The 22,621-nt window shown below is 35.4% G+C and overlaps 1 protein-coding gene across 1 annotated transcript; it reads left to right on the top strand.

Moving 5' to 3' along the window:
• Nucleotides 1-5,643: 5,643 nt before the first annotated feature.
• LOC122604778 (cleavage and polyadenylation specificity factor subunit 1) lies at nt 5,644-22,114 on the top strand. Its single transcript, XM_043777648.1, has 26 exons — nt 5,644-6,115; nt 6,199-6,351; nt 6,672-6,825; nt 7,468-7,597; nt 7,845-7,990; nt 8,621-8,716; nt 9,265-9,317; nt 9,897-10,028; nt 10,219-10,270; nt 10,384-10,494; nt 10,983-11,117; nt 11,288-11,416; nt 11,798-11,875; nt 12,010-12,147; nt 12,452-12,546; nt 12,636-12,817; nt 13,659-14,410; nt 15,243-15,323; nt 15,395-15,460; nt 15,551-15,628; nt 16,445-16,666; nt 16,785-16,916; nt 17,923-18,099; nt 19,604-19,789; nt 20,344-20,726; nt 21,714-22,114. The coding sequence occupies exons 1-26, from the start codon at nt 5,790-5,792 to the stop codon at nt 21,826-21,828; spliced, it is 4,302 nt and encodes a 1,433-aa protein (XP_043633583.1). The 5' UTR covers nt 5,644-5,789; the 3' UTR covers nt 21,829-22,114.
• Nucleotides 22,115-22,621: the final 507 nt, after the last annotated feature.

The raw sequence follows: 22,621 nt of genomic DNA, 5'->3' as shown, positions 1-22,621 counted from the left end.
ACCGTGGGAAATGGGTATAAAATACGACATATCAGGCCTTATACCGTTCCAGGGTACCATCAGACTTCATCTTCTGTTTATAAATCCACATACAACGAATAACATCGGTTGACGAGGAACCAGGTCCCACGTCTGATTGGCAAGAAGTGCTGAAAACTCATCTGTCATGGCTTTGTGCCATACCGAACTAGAAATGGCCTCATTTAAGTTTTTAGGTAAAGGTTCTATGGTGACGGCAATGTGAAGGTTAAATGGTTGTTTAGGCTTCGAGTGACCAGTCATACTACGGGTTTGCATTGGATGAGTAGGTAGCGGCGGGGGTGGAGTCGGGACAGTGGACGGAGGAGAGGCGGTGGGAAGTGGTGAAGTGGGACATGAAGTGGTGGCGATAATAGGGGAGGCGGGAGGTATGGTCGATGATTGTGCTGGCGGGGGATGGGGTGGACGAGATCTAGTTCGTTGATAAACAGTGGCAAAACAGGATGGGGTAGGGAGGTTATTTGGGGAAGCGGTCGGGTGTGGAGAATGCATAGGGTGATGTAAAATATTAGGGTGGAGAACCGCTTTTGGGGACTTGTGAAGGAAATCATAGGCCGATGGGGAGTAAGAATGATGATAAGGAAAGGTAGATTCATCAAAAAGGACATGACGAGAAAGAATGATTTTCTTGGTAGCTTAATCATAACATTTATACCCCCCATGATTAGACGGGTATCCAAGAAAGACACACGGGGTGGAACGGTTCTGAAGTTTGTAGATAGTGGTAGAGGGAAAGAGCGGGTAACGAAGACACCCAAACGTACGCAAGTGAGAATAGGTAGGGTGTTTATGGTACAGAAGGTGTGTGGGTGTGGAGGATGATTTAGTTTTGGAAGGTAAGATGTTGAGAAGATAGGTGGCCATCTCTAAAGCATGATGCCAAAAAGATGGTGGTAGAGAGGCATGTGTTAGAAGAGTGCGAACGATATTGTTGATAGAGCGGATTTTGCGTTCCGCTTTACCATTTTGGGAAGAAGTGTGAGGACATGAAAATCGGAATTGCATACCATTATTTTTGCGAAAATTATGATTATTGTATTCAGTCCCATTATCACATTGAAACGACTTTATTGGTTTAGCAAACTGAGTTTTAATAAGTGTGTGAAACTAAAGAAAAATTGGATAAACCTGGGAAATTGGATATGTCCATAATAAATTTGAATAATCATCTAGAAATAACAAATAATAACGATGGCCATCGGAACTAAGAACAGGCGACGTCCATAAATCACTATGCATGATATCAAAGGATTGATAAGTAACATTAACAGAATCAACAAAAGGTAATCTTATTTGTTTCCCAAAAACACATGATTGACATAATCCTTTATTTCGAAAAGAAGAAACAGAAATTGAACGAGTATTATTTAAGAAACGTAAAAGTGTTGAATCTGGATGACCCAAACGGTGATGCCACGTATCTTGAGAGACAGCAGCAAAACTTGAGGGTGAACAACTTGAAAGAGGAAGATTGAGCGGATAAAGGTCCCCGGTGCTATTGCTCCTAAAAAGGGGGCGCTTGGTCTTGAAATCCTTCACAAGAAAACCAAAAGGGTCAAATTCTATTGAAATATTGTTATCAGTTGTAAGGCGTCGAACTGAAATCAGGTTTTTAATTAAAGATGGAGAGACTAAAATAGATGGAAGTTTGAGAGGCGGAAAAGGTGGCGGCAGAGTGGATTGACCAATTCCAGTCGTCGGTATAGAAGCACCATTACCAACAAGTATGTGTTTTAAACCATTACTAAGTGAAGATGATAAGTTACCTGATGAGTTTGCCATGTGATGAGTTGCACCCGTGTCCATATACCACTGCTGATCTGGATGAAGAGTCATAGCATTAAAGGCTTGATCAATCTGTGTAGGGGTATACCCAAAATTAGAAGCTACATACGAGGCTGAAGGTGCAGGTCCAAGTAAGCCGGCTGAGTTGGGCATGGGTCGAGGCATTGGAGAAGTTGGGTAGGGACATGGTGGGGCTGGTGATGCAAAGGAGAATGGGACCTGGGACGCAAATGACCATTGAGAGGGATATAACCATTGGGAAGGATGCATCCAAAACGCACCGTTTCCACGTCCCCCACGTCCCCGTCTACGACCCCGACCACCCCTACCACGACCGCGTGAATAGTCTTGACCTCGACCAAACGGCCGAATGGGAGGCTGGTTAGCAGCGGCGGCAACAACAATGGGAACCGGTTCTGGAGCAGGAGGTGGAGCGGCACTGGCAGTGAGTGCTTCGGTGGCCTAACGAGCTTTGCGACCTTCCTCTAATACTAGACTCGACCTAGCTTTATCAAAGCTGGGGAAAGTGTCAGCTTGTTGCAGATTTGTGGCGAGGCCATCATAATCAGGACCAAGGCCCGCAATCATGTGAATGACAAGATTCTGATCCGATACAGGTGCATCAACATTCTTCAGTTTATCAGATAGACTTTTGAGTTCCCGACAATAGGCATTAGCATTCGGGAACTGGGAGATCTTGATGTTTGCAAGTTGCTGATTGAGATGAACTGCTCGTGTGGGCTTGTTATCAACAAACAATTTTTCCAAAGCGCTCCATGCCGTTTGGGTAGTGTTTTCAGGATCAAGAATAGTGGTCAGAAGATCAGGCGAGATTGTACTATAGATCCATTGTAGTACGATTGCATCTAGACGACGCCACTGATCATCAGGAGGAGTAGGAGGAGTGGAAGTAGCAGCAGAAGAAGTGGTGGCGGGAGGGGTGATATGAGCAGAAACTTGGCAAGCAATACACTGAACTTTGAAAAGGGCATACCAGTTGTTATAGTTGCCATCTTCGGTGGAGAGGGTGATAGGAATATGATTCCTGATGTTGGTAACAGTTGTCGCTGGATGAAGGGGTGTTACAACCTGTTTTTCAGGGGTTCCAGTCATGGTGATGAACGGAAAGAAAGAACAGGAAGAAGAAAGAGAAGGGGAGGGTTTTAAAGAGGACGACTGCTAGGGTTTAGGAATTTCTACTGATACCATGTAAGATTATGGAATTCCTTCGGGTTTCCCCTTCTCATTAATCACTATTTATAAAGATACAATTTACAGCTAATACCCGTATGTATTACAATAATTACAATTAACATATCCTAGTCTAATATGTAAGATTGTGGAATTCCTTCGGGTTTCCCCTTCTCATTAATCACTATTTATAAAGATACAATTTACAACTAATACCCTTATCTATTACAATAATTACAATTAACATATCCTAGTCTAATAGACACGAGCTTCTTTTACATATATAAATATACTTCTATACTATATTATTAAAAAAATAGCCCCCGTGTTGAAAGTTACATGAGAAAAAATATCTACAATACCCTTAATGATTATTACACTATCAGTTTTTTATCTTTTAAAATATTTTCATTAATCTTTTACATCAATTACTTTTAAATCAATTACTTTTACATAAATTATCTATACCACTCGTCGCATTTTCTACCATTAACAATCGTTCCCCACTACTATACCGTCGCCGCCACAAATAGTCAAATACCATCGCATTACGCGGATACCGTGATAATATATATTGTATATATATATAAGAAATTTTGACAAATATATTGGGTCTGTAGGCCTACTTGAATATAAAAAAATGTATTGGGTCAATTAGGTCCCATTCAAAAGACAACAACAGCTTATTATATATATATATATATATTGTTGGTAGAGCTGAGAGAAAAAAATATTTAATTCTCTCGCTTCCGATTGGCAGATGGATTTATTTTCTTGTATTTTGATTGATTGAGACTATTTTTGAAAATGATTTGACATATATTTATAAAAAGATATTTTAATTAATGAAGTTAAATATAAAATGGTAATTATATTTAATACTAGATGCAAACAAATTATTTAAAGAAATATTATAGTTTTGATTTATTTTTAATTTAACTTGAACATAACAAAAACCAAATTTATATATGGGTTTGTAAATTGGTTAAAGTCAATATAACTAGAACACAATTGTCAAATATAACGATAACACTAGCTTATTTACATTATTATATATTTTTAAACATAGGAGCTTTTATAAATATGTTTAAAAGAAGTGGGATTATGTACTTCACCATTATTCTTCATGCATAAAGTAAGTAAGTAACTGCTCATTGCCGCCTTCCGCGTGTTTTTGAGCCCCAATACCTCGACGGTGTATGGGGAGGTTAAGATGTAGGTGGACCTTACTTCTACATAAGTAGAGAGGCTGCTTCCAGTTTCTACCTAAATGGTAGAAAATGCCCTCCAACTTTTGCATGGGATGAGGATCGAACCCATGTCCTCTGTCTTCAGAGACAAGGGTGTTTACCACTGATCCAACCATTATTCTTCATGCATAATTATATATTTTTTACAATATTTTAAAATATTTTAAAATAGGGGTTCTTACATATTCTACCTCATCCTTTGAAGAAAAAAAGTCTTTAAATACAAAAGTTATAATTATTTATAGTATATAATTTTCCTCAAATATATGGTTACACTTTTTTAATCAATAAGAGCCTTTTTTAGCCTACATAAAAATTAATGAAAAGCTTTATATATATGATATACATTTGTTAATTAAGACCACCCCAAAACTAAGAACTTTTAATCTTAACCCGACCCACTAAAATTTTATATCAAAATTTACAACTAAGACCCAACTCGGTCAACCTGTAGGTTTGAGGGTTGTTAGGTTAAATTCGTCGATATTGGATCAATTTAGTCAAATGAGTTGTTTTCTAGAATAATTAGTTGACAGGTTGAAATGTCAAATGCGTTGGTTTTGTGTCAAACGGGATCAAGTCGGGCTCGATTTTTAATTTTGACCAAAACCGGTTTCAAACCGGGTCGGGTTGGTTTAAACCCAGTTTTGATTCCGTTGACCAAAAAACCGGGTCGGGTTGAGATAAAAACCGGTTCTTGTACACGACTAAGTGGAACTCACAAACCAAGGATGACCCAACCTGAACTAACCTAAAAAAAACAAGTTGCTAGGTTGACAGGTTGAGATACCTGACATAAAATTATTTTTCTTCAAATTAAGTATAGGGTTAGACTGATCGATTATTGACAACCTTAACATGATATACCTAAAATTACACGTGTGTAAAATTTATTTGAACTTTATATTCAATCTATGATATTAAACTTCATATCAGTAAACATGCCAAAAAAAATACTAATATCATGAGAATCATAAAAATATCAATGAATATAACTAAAAATTCATTTTTACAATTAAGCTATATACTTTTTTTTTCTCTCTTTCACGATACATTTTCTAATAATTTGACGTATATTTTTTGCAATGTCTCATGCATATATCAATTTACTTTTTTACTCGGTCACCGACCGGGTATTAATCTAGTTTTTTAAGGATTGACAAATATTTTAAAAATCAATAATTTTTATATAAATATTCCAATCAAGTAAAAGGAAGAAAGAAAAAAAAATCAGTTAAACTTGATTTAATTGATGAAAATTTTATTAATAAAAAGTTAAAATTACTCCTATATTTATTTATCCTTTCCCTAATAAGATCTTTTATTTTCACCCTTTTCGTTTTGGTTTGTTTTGAAACAAACCTTTAACCCATATCCTCCCTCCTTGTTCAAACAAATGAGGTTTAAGCTTTCAAAACCCTAGAAACACACTCATCTAATTCCCGACTTCCAAATCACCCGCATTCCACAAATCATCACCAAAAAAAAAATCAATTTCTATCTCTCACACACACACAACCAAAAATGAGCTACGCAGCCTACAAATTAATGCATCCGCCCACCGGAATCGACAACTGCGCGTCCGGATACATCACACATTCTCCGGCCGATTCCGCTTCTCGAATCCTCCCGGTTCCGACTGATGATATCGATTCCGTTTGGCCTGCCACGTCAACACCGTCTGTAGGCCCCATTCCTAACCTAATTGTAACCGCTGCGAATGTTCTAGAAGTTTATACAGTTAGGGTTTTAGAAGACGGTAAGAAGGACACTGGCGTAACGCAACCGCCACGTGGCGGTCTCATGTCCGGTCTCTCCGGTGCTTCGCTTGAACTAGTTTGTAGCTACAGGTATCATATTTAGTTTTAACTAAAAAAAATTTTTAAATTTTTTTTTGTAATTAAGGAATTGAGTTTGAGTTATTGTGTTGCAGGTTGCACGGTAATGTGGAATCGGTAGGTGTGCTGTCTTCTGGAGCAGAGGATCGGAAAAGTGGCAGAAGAAGAGATTCGATTATCTTAACGTTTCGAGATGCAAAAATCTCGGTTCTAGAATTTGATGATTCGGTGTATGGACTTCGTACAAGGTGAGTTCGACCTTTTCACTCAAAAGAAAATTGCAGTTGTGTGAATATCGAAGATATAGATACTTTACCATACATCATTTTATACATTTACGTAGGTTTGCATGTCTTGTTTAATGTAACAAGTTTTCTATAGACCTATTTGAACTAGCCTACACTTATCTAGTTATCTGGCGCCACGGAATTACAGCATATCTTATTAGTTCAGAATTCCAACCACATTACTATACTCATTGGTTGTAACATTTGAGCAAGTTAATATATCTTTACTCTCGTTAATTTTAGCAAATGGTTTAAGGGACATATTGTGTTTTTTTTTTCAGTTCCTTGCACTGCTTTGAAGGTCCACAGTGGCTTCATTTGAAAAAAGGCCGGGAATCTTTTTCTAGAGGGCCGTTAATAAAAGCAGATCCTCTTGGAAGGTGTGCCGGGGTGCTTGCTTATGGTCTACAAATGATAATACTCAAGGCTGCTGAGGTTTTGTCTGCTGCTTTATATTTTATTAATTTTTACTGCTAAGCACTGTAGTTTACTGATAGGTATTTCTTCACATTTACATTTTCTACCCCATTAATCTTGCTTTCAAATTGGATGTAGGTTTTTCCCCGTAACAAGTGCACTTGACTGTACTGGTGGTATATTGAATTTATAGATGCAGTTTAGCATAGTTTTAGCGTTGTTAAAGCGTATGCATGTTTTCAGAATAGTAGGCTTTATATCTAAGGAGGATTTTTTAGGGAATTGATCTGATTTAGTTTCGTACCTTCGTTGTTAGGGATTTGATTAGCTCTAATGAAATAGAACACATATACACTTTCACTAGCAATCTCTAGTTAAATGCTTTGGTATAAATATCTTGAATGATTATCTTGAATGAATATTGTCTTCATAAGATTTAACTGTTCTCACAAGGAAACCCTATTCTATTGTTGTTCTCCCATACTTCATGTAATGTTCTTTTGCTGCTTCTTTCTTTTGGATATTGTAGAAGTTTTGTCCCGGGCTTAATCCAGACACTATTTTGCTTTATTTATCTTTTTTGTTGTCTTCACAAATGAATATCTGTTTAAGAAGATGTTGATAGCTGAAGTAATAATTGCTTTTCCTTTTGGATGTTAGAGTGGTTTGGTAGGTGACGATGGTTCTTCTAGTGCCGGGGGCTCAGTTTCTGCACGTGTACAGTCATCATATATATTTGGTTTACGAGATCTGGATGTCAAACATGTCAGGGATTTTATATTCGTTCATGGTGAGAAGCTATACTCAGCCACACGCATATTTTGTTTTCAGCTTTAATAAAGTCTAAGAATACTAAAAATGCGGGAACAGATAACACATATGATGATGGTCCCGCAGAATGACTTTTTTTTTTTTTAAATACTAATTTTTGCTGTCGTATTCTTTGAAGAATGTTTTTGCATTTAGGCTTAGTTTTATCTTGATATTTTCTTTTATGTATCTTGCTGAGTACGAGTTTGATAGCATTCAGTCTATAGGTTACATTGAACCGGTGTTGGTGATCCTTCATGAGAAAGAACTTACATGGGCTGGGCGCCTTCCATATAAGCATCATACTTGTGTAATTTCTGCACTTAGTATCAGTACCACATTAAAGCAGCATCCGCTCATATGGTCTGCCACTGTAAGTCCTTATTTAATGAACCAGATGTAATGCCTTAAAACCTTAGAAACATAAGAGAAGTATTATGTTAAATAAATTTTAGTTAATGATTATTTGCTATGTACAATAAAATTAGAATATGATAACAACGATGTTATATTATTATTCCCACCATAATATAATAAGAATTCAAACACAAAGGAATTATAAAGGCTTGTGGCTACGTACATAAGTTCAGCTAAACTAAAATTGCGAAGTGATTCTTTGTATCCGTAAAATACTAATCGACTCTAAATTCAAGTAAAATAAAGGATATAGGAGTAGTTTCAACTATTTTTTTCTTCTGCTGTTTCTATCAATAAATTGCTTTAAAAATATAAACAATCTCTGGCTTAATGATATTGAACATGTTGGATATCTATCGGGTATTATGTTAAATAAATTTCAGTTAATGATTAACTGCTATGTACAATAAAGTTAGAATATGATAACAACAATGTTATATTATTATTCCCACGCATAATATAATAAAAAATCGGTTGCTGTTTTGACCACATTGTTATAGTTCTATATGTTCATATCAGATACAGTCATACAAATTTCTTTGCTTTGTGTTTTCTTATATTGTGTTCTATTTGTTCTTTCCATCAGAATCTTCCACATGATGCATATAAACTTCTTGCTGTGCCCTCTCCAATTGGAGGAGTTCTAGTTGTTTGTGCAAATACTATTCATTATCATAGCCAGGTAAACTTCTTTCTATTATAATGTTAATCTTTCACTTTCTCTCTCTAGGAATAGCTAAGATAGACCGATAGAGGCGAGAAATGGACGGGTAGGGTAATGGCTAAAAATTTGTAATTTTATCATATACGTTGGCCCAGGTTGTGTTGACCTGCAACCTACTTTTTACCATCCAAAAGTGTTTTCTAAATAGTGAACCCTTAGCGTGTCAAATATCATTTCAAACTTTAGCTTATTTCAACGGTATCTAGTGTTTTGGATAACATGATTTAGTATGTTTTAGGCATTGAAACAATACTTTTGACCAACATTTGACCCCTTTAACTCTTTTATTTAATTAAGTAAAGTTTTCATTGTACTGTTCAGAAAAAGCATATACAAAACGATCTGTCCAGGAATAGCTATTGAACATAATGATTATGTATTGCACCTCTCATTATGCTACCTGATTGAAAACGTGTCTTTGAGATCTCTGCCCCTGATATCTCTGCTGGACGCCAGCACTTACCTCGGAATTATTTTATTCTAACCTCGTAACTGCTCTTGTCCAGTCAACATCATGCATATTGGCTCTGAATAATTATGCTGTTCCCCTGGATAGCAGGTCAGCTTTGTTTTCATTCTCACTTGCTCTGCCCTCCACTCTCTCTCTCTTCTCTCTCTCTCTCTCTCTCTCTCTCTCTCTCTCTCCCTATCCCCCTTTTTTTTTGCTGCATTTTATTTCTGGTCATTGTTAGGAAGGTGGCAAAACTCGCAACTCAAACTTGGATCAGCTGGGGTCTTGGTAACTGTATTTGGATTACTCGTGGAGTACTTGGATTGGGTTTTTCTAATTTTAAATATATTTTTTGAACTTATATGTATAGAAATAGACTAGAATATAAGTATAATTGTTTAGAAAGATTAACATAATCCTTCACATACTTTAATTTATAAAAAAAAAAACTGATTTTGACTAAGCATGACCAAGTTTTTCGAGCTTGACTTTTTGATCAATTTTGAATCCGATTCTAGATGAAGCGCTTTGGCAACTACCCGAGTTCCAGGTACTCCCTGGTTCTTTGACCGGGATCTGAGTTTTACAATGCTGATTGTTAGAATTTACCATGTAACTTTTTATTATCACAAAATGTTGAAAAGAACATTCTGCCTTGAATCTGAAAGTGATTTCTTGTTTGTTCAGTCAAGAAATGTTAAGGTCAAGTTTTAGCGTGGAGCTTGATGCTGCTAATGCAACTTGGTTATCAAATGATGTTGCCATGCTATCAACAAAATGCGGAGAACTACTTCTGTTGACACTTGTTCATGATGGGCGGTGGGTAACCGTCACTCTGTATTATAATTTTTCTTTTAGCCGTAACTTACAAAACATCCTGGGGGTGGGTTTGGTTGAAAGTTGCATATTCTAGTCACTTCCAGTTATCAAGAAGTGTTTAACTGGCTTTGTATATGTGACGTTTGAACATCATTAACTGTTTTTTTTTCTAATTTTTTTATCGTTGCAGGATTGTGCAGAAACTTGACCTTTCCAAGTCAAAAGCTTCAGTACTAACCTCGGTAAGCACTTATACAGATGACACAAAAGATAAAAGAGAATTTTTGCATTTCTTATTGTTTATTTGAATTGAATTAAATTTTTTGCATTATTGAATGAGCTCCTTGTCTTGTAGGCAATCACTACTGTCGGAAGCGCTTTCTTTTTTCTGGGGAGTCGTCTAGGGGATAGTTTATTTGTGCAGTTCCATTGTGGAGCAGGATCTTCTATGGTGATTAAGGAAGAGGTTTATTGATCGGATGTTTCATTTTTCTGTTCCATGTTTTGCAATGCTAAAATTATCATAATGAGCAGCCAAATTATATGAAGCCCTCTTTCAAAATATAAAGAACACTATAGTTCGGACTTGTAATTCACAACTGACTGCCAGTTGCAATTCCCATGTGGAATCAAAATTCTTCTTTTTTATTTGTAGTCTAAGACATAGATTTTTGGATAAACTTCTAGTGCCGATGAGATCGTATGTGTGTAGTTTTGAGAAAGTATATGTTGAGTAGCACTAATCAGGTGAGTTAAAATAGAAATTATCAGATTACTTGGCCTTGTACCAAGTAACTACTGATTACTTGGCCTTGTAATCCGATGTTTACTACACTGTAAATAACTAGAAAAACGATGTAAAATTTTCTTAAATTTTGCATACATAGTGTAAGGGCTAAATTTGACTTTCCTAATTATGTGACTAATTTGTTACTTAAATTTCTGTTTCGCAAGATTGGTGATATGGAAGGCGATATTCCATCAACAAAACGATTACGAAGATCTTCCTCTGATGCTTTGCAAGATATGGTAAATGACGAAGAACTTTCCTTGTTTGGATCAGATTTGGACAATGCCCAGTCTTCTCAGGTAATCATTTCTTTCTAATTTCAAGTCAAGTTGAGATTCTTTTTGGTCATAAGTAGTTAAGTACCATGACGAGGCATATTCTGGTATTAACTATTTGTCAGCTTAAGCCTATTATACATGATCCATTGTTTTCAAACTCTTGTTTTTCTTATTTAAATATTTAAATGCAGAAAACATTCTCATTCACTGTGAGGGACTCGTTGATCAATGTTGGCCCCTTGAAAGACTTCTCTTATGGTTTAAGGATGAATGCTGATCCCGATGCAACAGGGGTTGCTAAACAGAGCAACTATGAACTTGTGAGTCCGCCTCTTTCTGTAGGTTGGCAACGTAAACTGCATGCATGATATATTCACACATGATATGTTCTTATCATATTTTCTTTACAAAGTTGAAGGTGATTGTGTGGGCCGAGTGGGTTGGGTTACACCCGTCAATACTGTTAGTTTGTTGGTACAACGCAAAACAGGTTCTGTTCAGTTAGTAATGTGGTTATTTCGATAAACTTCTTTAAGAGGTTGTCTTAAAGTCTACTTTGGATGACTCTCAACCTGTTTGATCCCTTTGACACATTACCCTTTAGGTATTTACTTTTCATAAGCTACCCGTTTGCCACCTCTATCTCAATTGCTTACGTTCTATATCATTTAATTTTTATGTCTGTTTCAAAATTTCTTTAGGTGTGCTGTTCCGGCCATGGTAAGAATGGTGCTCTCAGTGTGCTTCAGCAGTCTATCCGTCCAGAAATGATTGTCCAAGTATGTTCGTCTATGTAGTTTTCTATTAGAGCTTGTTGAAATATACTATTATCTTCAAATCTTATATATAGCCCTATGCGTATGTGTTTTATTCTATTTAGGATTGTCGATTTGTCTGCCTGTTTATTTTGTAGGAACCTATACCAGGCTGCAAAGGGCTGTGGACTGTCTACCACAAGAATTCACGCATTCAAGCTGAACATTCGAAAACAGCAGTTGAAGATGATGAATGTCATGCATATTTGATTATAAGTTTAGAAAGTCGCACAATGGTAATCTGTTTCACATGTCTTCTTTATGCAAAAAGTTACCTTGTAAATTGTTTGCTCCATAGATTCTTTTATTTTTTATTTAGTTATTATTTACTTCTTTTTTTTTATCTTTTGTTGTGGTTTGGATATTAAAAATTAGAAATTTTGGTGGGCACCACACTGTACTATATTAGCATCTTATTAAATCATGTCACAATGATAAATATGAAGCTGATAACAAAAAGGGCAGGAGTCACCAGGTTGCACACATGATTAACGTTTACACTTCTTCACTGAGCTGACTTTCTATCTATCATGTTCACAGGTTCTCCAGACAGTTAGTAACCTCGAGGAGGTCACTGAAAATGTGGATTATTTTGTTCAAGGAAGTACCATCTATGCCGGAAATCTTTTTGGAAGGTAGATCTATAGTTATGAATGACATTTTTGTTTCTTATCTTTTAGATCTGTTCTTGGTAATTTTAACAACCTTTTTTTACTTCCATTAGGAGGCGGGTCATACAAGTGTACGCTCGTGGTGCTCGGATTCTTGATGGTGCTTTCATGACTCAAGATCTAACCTTTCGAGCTACTAATTCTGAAGCTGCCATGACTGTGTCGTCAGTTTCCATTGCTGATCCTTACGTATTGTTATTGATGACTGATGGGAGTATTCAGCTCCTTGTTGGAGGTAAATTTGATATGTTATTGTCTTACCTCTAGTCCACTGTTTATATCGCTTCATATTTATGTATATGCAGTGGATATCTAATGCTAAAAGTATTTGATAAGCAAAGTTAAAATCTTACTAAATGCTAAAAGAAAGTTGACCTTACTACTTATTAACAAATCATAATCCTTTATTTAATTTATACTATAAAACTTAGATACACCTATAGTTATAAAATTGTAATGTAGTAGATATATATCATATTCATATTTTTATATAACACGAATGCAGTAAATTTTTTGCGACAAATTTCGAAACAAACTTTTTATTCAACACTATATATTTTAAAACTCTCAAACCATATTAGGTAAAAGCATTTACAAAATTTAATAATATTATAATCACATCTTTCTCAAAAAAATTTGATTATTGGTCTAAAATAATTTATAACACATTAAAGTATTTGGAGTGATCTATCTTATTTAATTTAAATTATTATTCTTAAAATAAATATAAGTATGATCATATAATGAATATTATAAATAACCCATGTGCCAACATGGTTTTTAAATCTAGTACTTAACAAAAAAGAAAATGGACCATATGGTATGATCTGCTTGAATGTATCCAATGAATGCTCCACTTTTGTACAACCTCTCAAATTTCTAAGTTCCAATAAGTAGGACAAGTTTGTGCAATGACATTTACTATATTATTTGGAAAACTGAAAGATGTGGAAATGTTGTTGGTTACTCAACCCCTCCTGTTCCCCTTTGATCACTACTGGAAGCTCCCTCTTTTGTGCATGTTTTGTAAGTAGATATGCTGTTTCTATTATCAATTATACTCTTAATACTTGCAGATACCTCCACGTGCACCATGAGCATAAATAATTTGGCAGCATTTCAGGCCTCCAAGAAATCAATAACCGCCTGTACACTCTATCATGATAGAGGAACCGAGCCATGGCTCAGAAAAACAAGTACCGATGCTTGGCTTTTAACAGGGGTCAGTGAACCAATAGAAGGACCTGATGGTATATCTCATGATCAGGGTGATATCTACTGTGTGATTTGTAATGAGAGTGGGACACTTGAAATATACGATGTCCCAAATTTCTCCTGTGTTTTTTCGGCTCATAGCTTTGTATCTGGAAGAACTTTTATTGGAGATGACTTATTCCAAGAGCCTTCTGATGATCCACAAAAAATATCTAACAATAATACCCAAGATAATAGTCCAAACATGAAGGTTGTTGAATTGGCTATGCATAGATGGCATGGAAAGAGTAGCCGCCCTTTTCTTTTTGGAATATTGGCTGATGGGACCATTCTGTGTTATCATGCTTACTTGTATGAAGGTTCAGAAAATGTTTCTAGGAGTGAAGTTGTGACTGGTCAAAACTCAAGTGGCCCAAGTGCTTCAAGGCTTAAAAATTTGAGATTTTCACGGGTTTCCTTGGATACATACACAAGAGAAGAGTTCTCAACAGAAACCACATATCCTCGAATAACAATGTTTAAAAATGTTGGTGGCCACCCCGGTCTCTTCCTCTCTGGTTCAAGGCCCACCTGGTTTATGAAATTCAGAGAGCGACTTCGAATTCATCCTCAGGTTGCTTTCTTCTCAGTTCCAAATGGGTGGGTTGGGTAACTGGCGAAATGGGTTTATGTCAGAACGCATATTATTATTACAAGTCGGGCCGAGTTGTGGGTTAGTCGACAGACACTTCTGTTCACCCCTATAAGAATCTGTAAATTTTTAGTGTATTGAAGACTGTGAAAACAATTTTGAAACTTAATCTAATCTTTTTCTATTAAGCTATGAAGAGGTTGAAAGCATCTAAATTCATGCGGGTAACTTTTGACCTGTTTGATCCGGCCTACTCTCTCTTCTGATGGTTTTAAGTTTACTTGTTTGATGCGTTATAATACTCCACTCATAACCCCTTTACCATTAAAGTGGTGACATTTTCTTTGGCATTAAAGAACATCTACCTATACAAAAATAAGAAAAGTGGATAATTATGATTAAATATGAAACCAACTTTTTTTTTTTTGGCTTAACTTAGAATTTCAGTTTACAACTAAAAAAAGGCATGCGTAAGTAGTTAGTCCAATAGCTAGAGGCAGATCAACCATATTTAGGTAAATGGGTTGAAACAGCCGTTTTTAGTTATATAAATTTTTGGTTTTCTGTGTTGGGTTAATGATTGAATTTTATAGTAACAACAGGACTTGTCAATCTGGGCTAAGACACAGCTGGTTTTTTGTTATAATACTCTTTTTTTTCATACCTTGTAGTGGTACTTTTCTTTATATGCCATCAGTAGTTTACTTTGATGTAAAGGGGTTCAAGGCAATGTATGTTTTTATATTGCACCTTTGAGATTGATGGTCCAGTTGTAATGCAATAATCCTTACAATAGCTCATTTTTTATTTACAGCTTTGTGACGGACCAGTTATTGCCTTCACGGTCCTTCATAACACGCATTGTAACCATGGGTTCATTTATGTTACCTCACAGGTCAGTTAGCTTAACTTTTAATCTTGTTATATTCTATCCTTTGATTACTAATGCATGAATTTTCTTAACAGGGTACTTTGAAAATCTGTCAACTTCCATCTCTGCTATCCTATGACAATTATTGGCCAGTACAAAAGGTCATTACAAATATGTAGCAATTGCATTAATTTATACTCTTATTTATAACAAGCAAGTCAAGTTTTCTGATTGGCGACCTATTTGTACAGATACCTTTGAAGGCAACTCCTCATCAAGTCACCTACTTTGCTGAGAAGAATCTATATCCGCTTATAGTTTCTGTTCCTGTGAGTGGATTCTCAGATTATGTCTTCATTTTGTTGATCTTTAGTATTGATTTCTGTGATTGACTATATTGCTCCAAATTCATTAGTTAAGTACGCAGATGCAACCTTTACATTAATAGTATGTGCATCTAATAATGATTAAATAGCTGACAATACTTTATGTTGCACCTCTTGTCATGATCATTTTATTGGCTTTTCGTATTGTAATGTCATTTTGGGTTGCTCAATGGAATCTCAGTTATGTCAGTAGAGGTGCAAGGTAGGTGGGTTGAAATAACAGTTTAAAAAGGTTAATATATTACTTTGTGGCTCAACACAGGATGGGCGTGTTGTATAACTTTGAAACTTTTTTTTTTTTGGTTCATTTACTATATCTTCTATAGAATACTTAAGCATGAATAAGCATGGTTACATTAGCTATAAGTACAACAATAATTATACTCTAACTTGTCATTTGTTCTTTAGTAGTCTACTAATGTGTCATTGTTTAGTATTTATAATGTTGTTGCTCTTTGATTTTTATATATGTAAGTATGGGCTTAATCTGGATTCATTTTATTCAAGCTAAGATGAGTCATCTTTAAGAATACTAGCATGGTACCCACACAATGTGCCAAGGATTAAGTAGTTCTCGTTGGTTTCTTGATTTCACCTCTTTAATCTTAAGGTCAATGTGGCCAACCTTTTAAAAATATGTGGGCTGTACAACATTCATATATAGTATTTTGATAATATAATTGCAGTTTGCAGATATCACATATTCTTCACATACAAGTTATCGTATAAGCTTTAACACTTATTTTTGGCTTTCTGTAGGTCGCAAAGCCTTTAAATCAAGTCCTATCGTCTTTGGTAGATCAAGAAGCTGGCCACCAAATCGAGCATGACAACTCTAATATTGATGGTACTTATACCATAGAAGAGTTTGAGGTCCGAATAATGGAACCTGAAAATGCTGGTGGCCCATGGCAAACAAAAGGAACAATTCGGATGCAAACTGCTGAGAATGCATTGACTGTGCGTGTGGTTACATTATCTGTAAGTTTGACCGCAGTGATTAAGTTACTTAAATTTGATTGTCACCCAGTTTCTATATCTTTTGGCTTTATTGTTATTGATAGTGTTTCTGAAATGCCGTTTTTCCTTTTCTTTGAAGAATACAACAACTAGAGAAAATGAAACACTCTTAGCGATCGGGACAGCTTATGTGCAAGGGGAAGATGTAGCTGCAAGAGGGCGTGTTCTTTTGTACTCTGTTGAAATTGATAGTGAAACTTTGCAGGCAACGGTAATTTGGTTATGCAATATATTTATCATGCTGTGATCTTTAAAGTTTATTTAATGATTTAGGTGTAGCTAGAAATTGCAATATATGTCGGCCAAACAAGTCGGGTAATATGTCAAAATGGGTAAATTGTGGTGCTGGTGAGCAGGTCAAAACAAAGTGGTTTAGGTGTACGTGAGACATTTTTGTCAATTATCTTACCGATATAAATAATTCTCAATTATCTATACTTCTATATCCATATCTGTATCTATATCTATATCTATATCTATATCTATATCTATATCTATATCTATATCTATATCTATATCTATATCTATATCTATATCTATATCTATATCTATATCTATACTATATTATACTGTAAAGCAAATAGCCCCTGTCTAAAACTTTAAGTTTCAACATTTACTTCCCCAAAATGCCCCTCCTATTTATTCTATATTACCTAAAATAACTATAATACCCTTTCTTTCTCCCCAGATTTCAACCACTCATTTTTTTTCTCCTTCATAAATCATTTTGTTCCTCTAATTCATTCAAAATCTTTTATCTCAAAAACCGTACATCGATAAATTATAAAAATTATATGGGTGTTTTTAAAATTTCATGCTCTTTCATTAGAGAGGTCATTCGATATACTTTTGACGAATTTTTAAATGCTACGGCGGAGCCCGTATGGCTAAGGGCGGAGCCCGTCTGGTAGATCACCCCATCACCGCCCCACCATCACTTCCATCACCGCCGCAACACGCGGGTACCTTTCTCTTGTTATTTCAGTAATACTTTGATTTTATGAATATAATTATTGAGGAGGTTTTATGCAGCACAAAAGCACATCGGGCTTCTTTTGACGTATGTAATCTGTGAAGTGTGAACGATAAGTAACTAAGTCTAAAGTTCCACTCCTAGGTGTAATAAGTTGAAATTACTATACCTTTTTAAATTGAATGCCTGTTTTCTGCCTGATCTCATCATTTTTACGTTTGTTTTTTCTTTTTTGTTTTGTTAGGTTACAGAGGTGTATTCAAAGGAAATGAAAGGTGCTATATCAGCATTAGCTTCAATTCAAGGTTATTTATTAGTTGCTTCGGGACCAAAAGTCATCCTACACAAATGGACTGGTTCAGAGTTGAATGGTGTTGCATTTTTTGATGCTCCACCACTTTATGTAGTCAGCTTAAACATTGTGAGTGACCTTTAACATTTATCATGTCATAATAAGTTGTCTGTTGACTACAGTACAGTTGCATGCAAGATGTGCCTGATTGTGCCATATCTTCAGTAACCTAAATTCTTTCTGCAAGGATCACTTTTTCTACAACTAACGCTGCTTAAAATGAAATGATATGTAACTAAGTTATTGATATTTAAAAGGGCTATAGAAATAAGGAATTATGTGATTGTAGATTACAGGTGGATTATCTGGGTTAAGTTTGGCTGAATTTGTTGGTTAAAGCTGGCGATGTCAACCATTTACTTTGAACGGTTTGTGTCAAACAGGTCAATAACAATTTGTTGAGAAGAGTAACATTTCAAATAGGTTGAAATTTGATAGAAGTGTATCACATACAATTTTAACTTTTTGTATTTTAGATAGGATTATGCTAACCATACCCCTAGGGCCATAATTAACTCACATTGAAGTATTGTTCATCAAATTAACTGTTCTATATAAAGAATTAGCAACTGTCTTGTAAATTTTTTCCTTTTGAGTTCATGATACCCCTAAGGGCCATGTTTAGCATTCTGAACTATATCCATTTATCCACCACTAGTCAATGGTGCTTGTAGTAGTGATAGCCAGCATCAAATCCATCACCACGTTGATAGAAAATGCTTCGCTTCTTTTAGCAACCGGTGATATCTTAGATGTCTCAATGACCACCTTTATGTTTCTGTTACAATAACGAGCTTCAGCAGTCTTGGGATGTGTAAGTAGTTGCTGGACCTGGGCACTTAACAGTATATGGAACACAAATATCTTAAGTTTTACTAGTATAATTTATCTTTTAGTGCTCTTGTCCCGATACAACTTATATTTATAAGAGCTCGCATAAGTTGAATTACGTCAATGTTCTTTTCTGTGTACAGACATGAGCACTAGACTTTAAAAATGTGATCCATTCGGGTCATGGTACAATCTGTTGACAGGTTCTTAGAAGCAAAAAAGCTGAATTGGCATACTCATATGCTGAATAGGGAAAACTTTTGCTATTGTTAGTATGTTACACCTAGTTCATTGTATTTCCTTTGTAAATGCCCTATCGATTGATCACTTGATTTCAAATGTGTTCCATCCAGGTGAGTGTGTTAATCTGGTTATCTACTTACCTGTTCAAATGCCGTCGTGGTTTTTCAGCTGATGTGGCACTTATTTTTCCTTCTTTTGCCAATCTGACATTTTTAGCTTAATAATGGTGTATGATTTGTTTGTGTTTGATTACTTTATTCGATTTGGAAGTGGCTAGGACTAGTGTAGGGGTTTAATGGTAGTCTCATTTTCATGTTATAATAATTATAACAATAAGAATCATAATAATTGTATGTTAATCTTATATCATGCTTCATCATCTGTTTTCAGCAGTAGAAGGAAGTATTGAGCAGATTAAAATCTTTGGTTACTCTTCATATCATAATCTTTAGGGTTATAATTCTTTCATGTCTATGACTTCTTTGATACTTTTTTTTAGGTCAAAAATTTTATTCTGCTCGGGGATATTCACAAAAGCATATATTTCTTAAGCTGGAAAGAAAATGGATCTCAACTGACATTACTAGCCAAGGATTTTGGCTCGCTGGATTGTTTAGCAACAGAGTTTCTGATTGATGGAAGCACTCTCAGTCTTATGGTGTCGGATGACCAGAAGAATGTTCAGGTTAGCGTGTCTTCATGTATTCTCTCTATTATATTCTATTTGATGTTTTGGACCAAATTTACTGCAATCAGTGTTCATGTTTATTACTACAATTTACAAATACCAACATTACCCGGGTTGTATAAGATTATAGGCGGATTGAAAATATTTGGAATTGTCAATCTGGTTATATGATGTATGTTTATTTTGGCCTTTGGGGTCTCAGTAGCTCATGAGTAGAGGTGGAATATTTGACCCATACGGTATGTTAAAATGGTTAACATGGACACTGGCTGATGGAGGTTAAAGTCACCCAAGTATATTTGTGATGCACTGATGCATGAAACCTCCTAGATTATATTATATTTGACATTTGACACTACTTATCTACAATGTATATTTTAGAGCAAAATTGTTTTGGGTCAATCAAATTAGCCGACCCACTTGTATGTCACCTTTAGTTTATCCTCCTTTTTTTTTTGAAATGCCACCTTCAGTATATCTATTTTTCCCTTAAGTGCCAACTTTAGTAGTTTTTAACCTGGTTTTTGTTTTTTTCTCTTGTGAGCTCCCAGATATTTTACTATGCACCAAAGGTGTCAGAGAGTTGGAAAGGACAAAAGTTACTTGCAAGGGCCGAGTTTCATGTCGGGGCACATGTGACTAAATTTTTACGGTTGCAAATGCTTCCAGCTTCAGATCGGGCGAATGCTCCTCCAGGATCTGATAAGACAAACCGTTTTGCCCTTTTGTTTGGTACTCTCGATGGCAGCATCGGGTGTATTGCGCCTCTTGACGAACTAACTTTTCGCAGACTCCAGTCACTGCAGAAAAAACTTGTGGACGCTGTTCCTCATGTTGCGGGATTGAATCCGAGATCGTTCCGTCAATTCCATTCAAATGGAAAGGCTCACCGGCCTGGACCTGACAGCATAGTTGACTGCGAGCTGCTTTGCCAGTAAGTTCTTTAAATCCCATTAGCATTTTTCTGGGTAACCGGTCAAAGTGAGCACTTTGTATGACCAGTTTGTAAAATATGACGGGAGTTGTGTGTTTAAATCAGATACATGGAAGTTTCATGCATAAATTAAATGTGCTTTGGGCAACTTAATCTTTATGAAAGTTACATCATTTCAATATAATCAGATTAATATAAAACAAATCATTTAGGAGGGTTATGCATACGATAATATATGCTTTGGGTGACTTAAGCCGTTTGACCTGTTTTCTATTAAACATTTAAAGTTTTAAACTTCATTTTATTTAAAATTACTTGGTTGGTCCGTTAGTAGTAGTATTATTCGAGTAACAAGGCCGTCTTTGAGCTATTAAAATGGTCTTCTTTGCTACATATCTGATTATTTGAGTTGTTATTGGTAGAGGTGGCGCAATGGGCTTGTCAATAGGGGCAGTTTTGGGGTTTTAACCTGAAACACTTTCTGTCCAAATTTTTTGAACTTGTAAAAATATTTTGTGTGACAATATGATTATTATTCTTATATAGTTGCTGTATTATAGTTATATTTTTTATAATAATAGTTCATTCTTAAATATTCAAACCGTTTTTACAAAGCACTTGAACTAGTAAAATAAATCAAGAGTTCTTAATGTTTAAGAATTCACTTTACGCATGTTTGACCTGTTCCATGCTTAGCTATTTCTTTCTGTGGATTAGGGTTTTCCTCGTGTGAATTGGTAGCGTATGTTTAATTTTTTTCGGTAGTTATAATACTCGGATGTTCTTATCATCTGAATTTACTTTTTGTTTGCCATTCAAGTAAATTAGTAAGTGTAGTTGTTGACTCTTTTTCTTTATGCTGGTGTATATGTCAAGGGACATATTGACCTTTGCTCAATAGTCAACATTTCTATGGAATTTCAAAAAAATGTGAAGTTAAATCGTGTTTGGCATCTTATAGATTTCTCTTTTTTGTCCTTTGCGCAGTTACGATATGCTCCCATTTGAACATCAGCATGAAATTGCTAACCAGATTGGGACAACACGTTCACAGATCGTTTCAAATTTGAACGACCTTGCTCTTGGCACTAGCTTTTTGTGAAAGTGTACACATCACCATTTAGTACCTTCTGCTCTGCAATCTAATCATGGAGGTTGTTGAGTTAGATCAGGTTCATGTTAACACAGGGGTCATAAAAATGTATAATTTGAGAAGAACATTAGCAGATATCGTTTAGGTATTCAAGACTTGTATATAGGGTTGTAGGATTTCTAGTTGATTTAATCGTACTTTGGGTCTACCATTTTGATACAGTTCCAACATTTCCTGAGCGGATATCTTATCGTATCAGTCTTTTACCAAAGTATTCACTTATTGCTACTGGTCATCTTACTTGTTTTCCTGAGATTTACCAAGTTCTTTTGATTTAGCTTGTGACTAAGGTCAAACGCCGAAATACTACCACCATCTCTACGAGAGCTAAAGTTATTCGTAGTTCTACAAATTCTTTTCACTACAAACGTCTCTATTAAACTGTATATATACCTACTTTAAAATAGCTTGTCTTTTCTTAAGATTGTAGACTTAATAATTTTAAAGTTAAAATAATTTTTATTTATTTTTGTAATAATCATTGATTTTTTTGTATATGTAATTTTTTACTTATATTAGACTATTTTTTTTTTTTTTTTTTAATAATTTCTTACTTTTTTTTTTTTTGTAATAACCATCGCAAACCAGAAACAACCATACAAATATAGTGGTTGGCAACGTAAAACGACAACCCCAATCACGAGATCACAAAAACCGGTTTCAACCCGAAACCGAACCCGAACCGGTTTTTCGGTCAACGGAACCAAAACCGGATTTGACCCAACCCGACCCGGTTTGAAGC

The sequence above is a fragment of the Erigeron canadensis genome, chromosome 1 (genome assembly GCF_010389155.1).
Source record: "Erigeron canadensis isolate Cc75 chromosome 1, C_canadensis_v1, whole genome shotgun sequence".
NCBI classification, from domain to species: Eukaryota; Viridiplantae; Streptophyta; class Magnoliopsida; order Asterales; family Asteraceae; genus Erigeron; species Erigeron canadensis.
The sequence above is the reverse complement of the archived record's forward strand: the minus strand, read 5'-3'. Positions and strand labels throughout refer to the sequence as shown.

What these genes read in the sequence shown, in the direction of transcription:
- LOC122604778 (XM_043777648.1), top strand. Translation starts at nt 5,790, where the DNA reads ATGAGCTACGCAGCCTACAAATTAATGCATCCGCCCACCGGAATCGAC. An exon ending in AAGCTTCAGTACTAACCTCG is followed by an intron (nt 10,271 to 10,383) that starts GTAAGCACTTAT and finishes CTTGTCTTGTAG; the next exon opens with GCAATCACTACTGTCGGAAG. An exon ending in CTATGGTGATTAAGGAAGAG is followed by an intron (nt 10,495 to 10,982) that starts GTTTATTGATCG and finishes CTGTTTCGCAAG; the next exon opens with ATTGGTGATATGGAAGGCGA.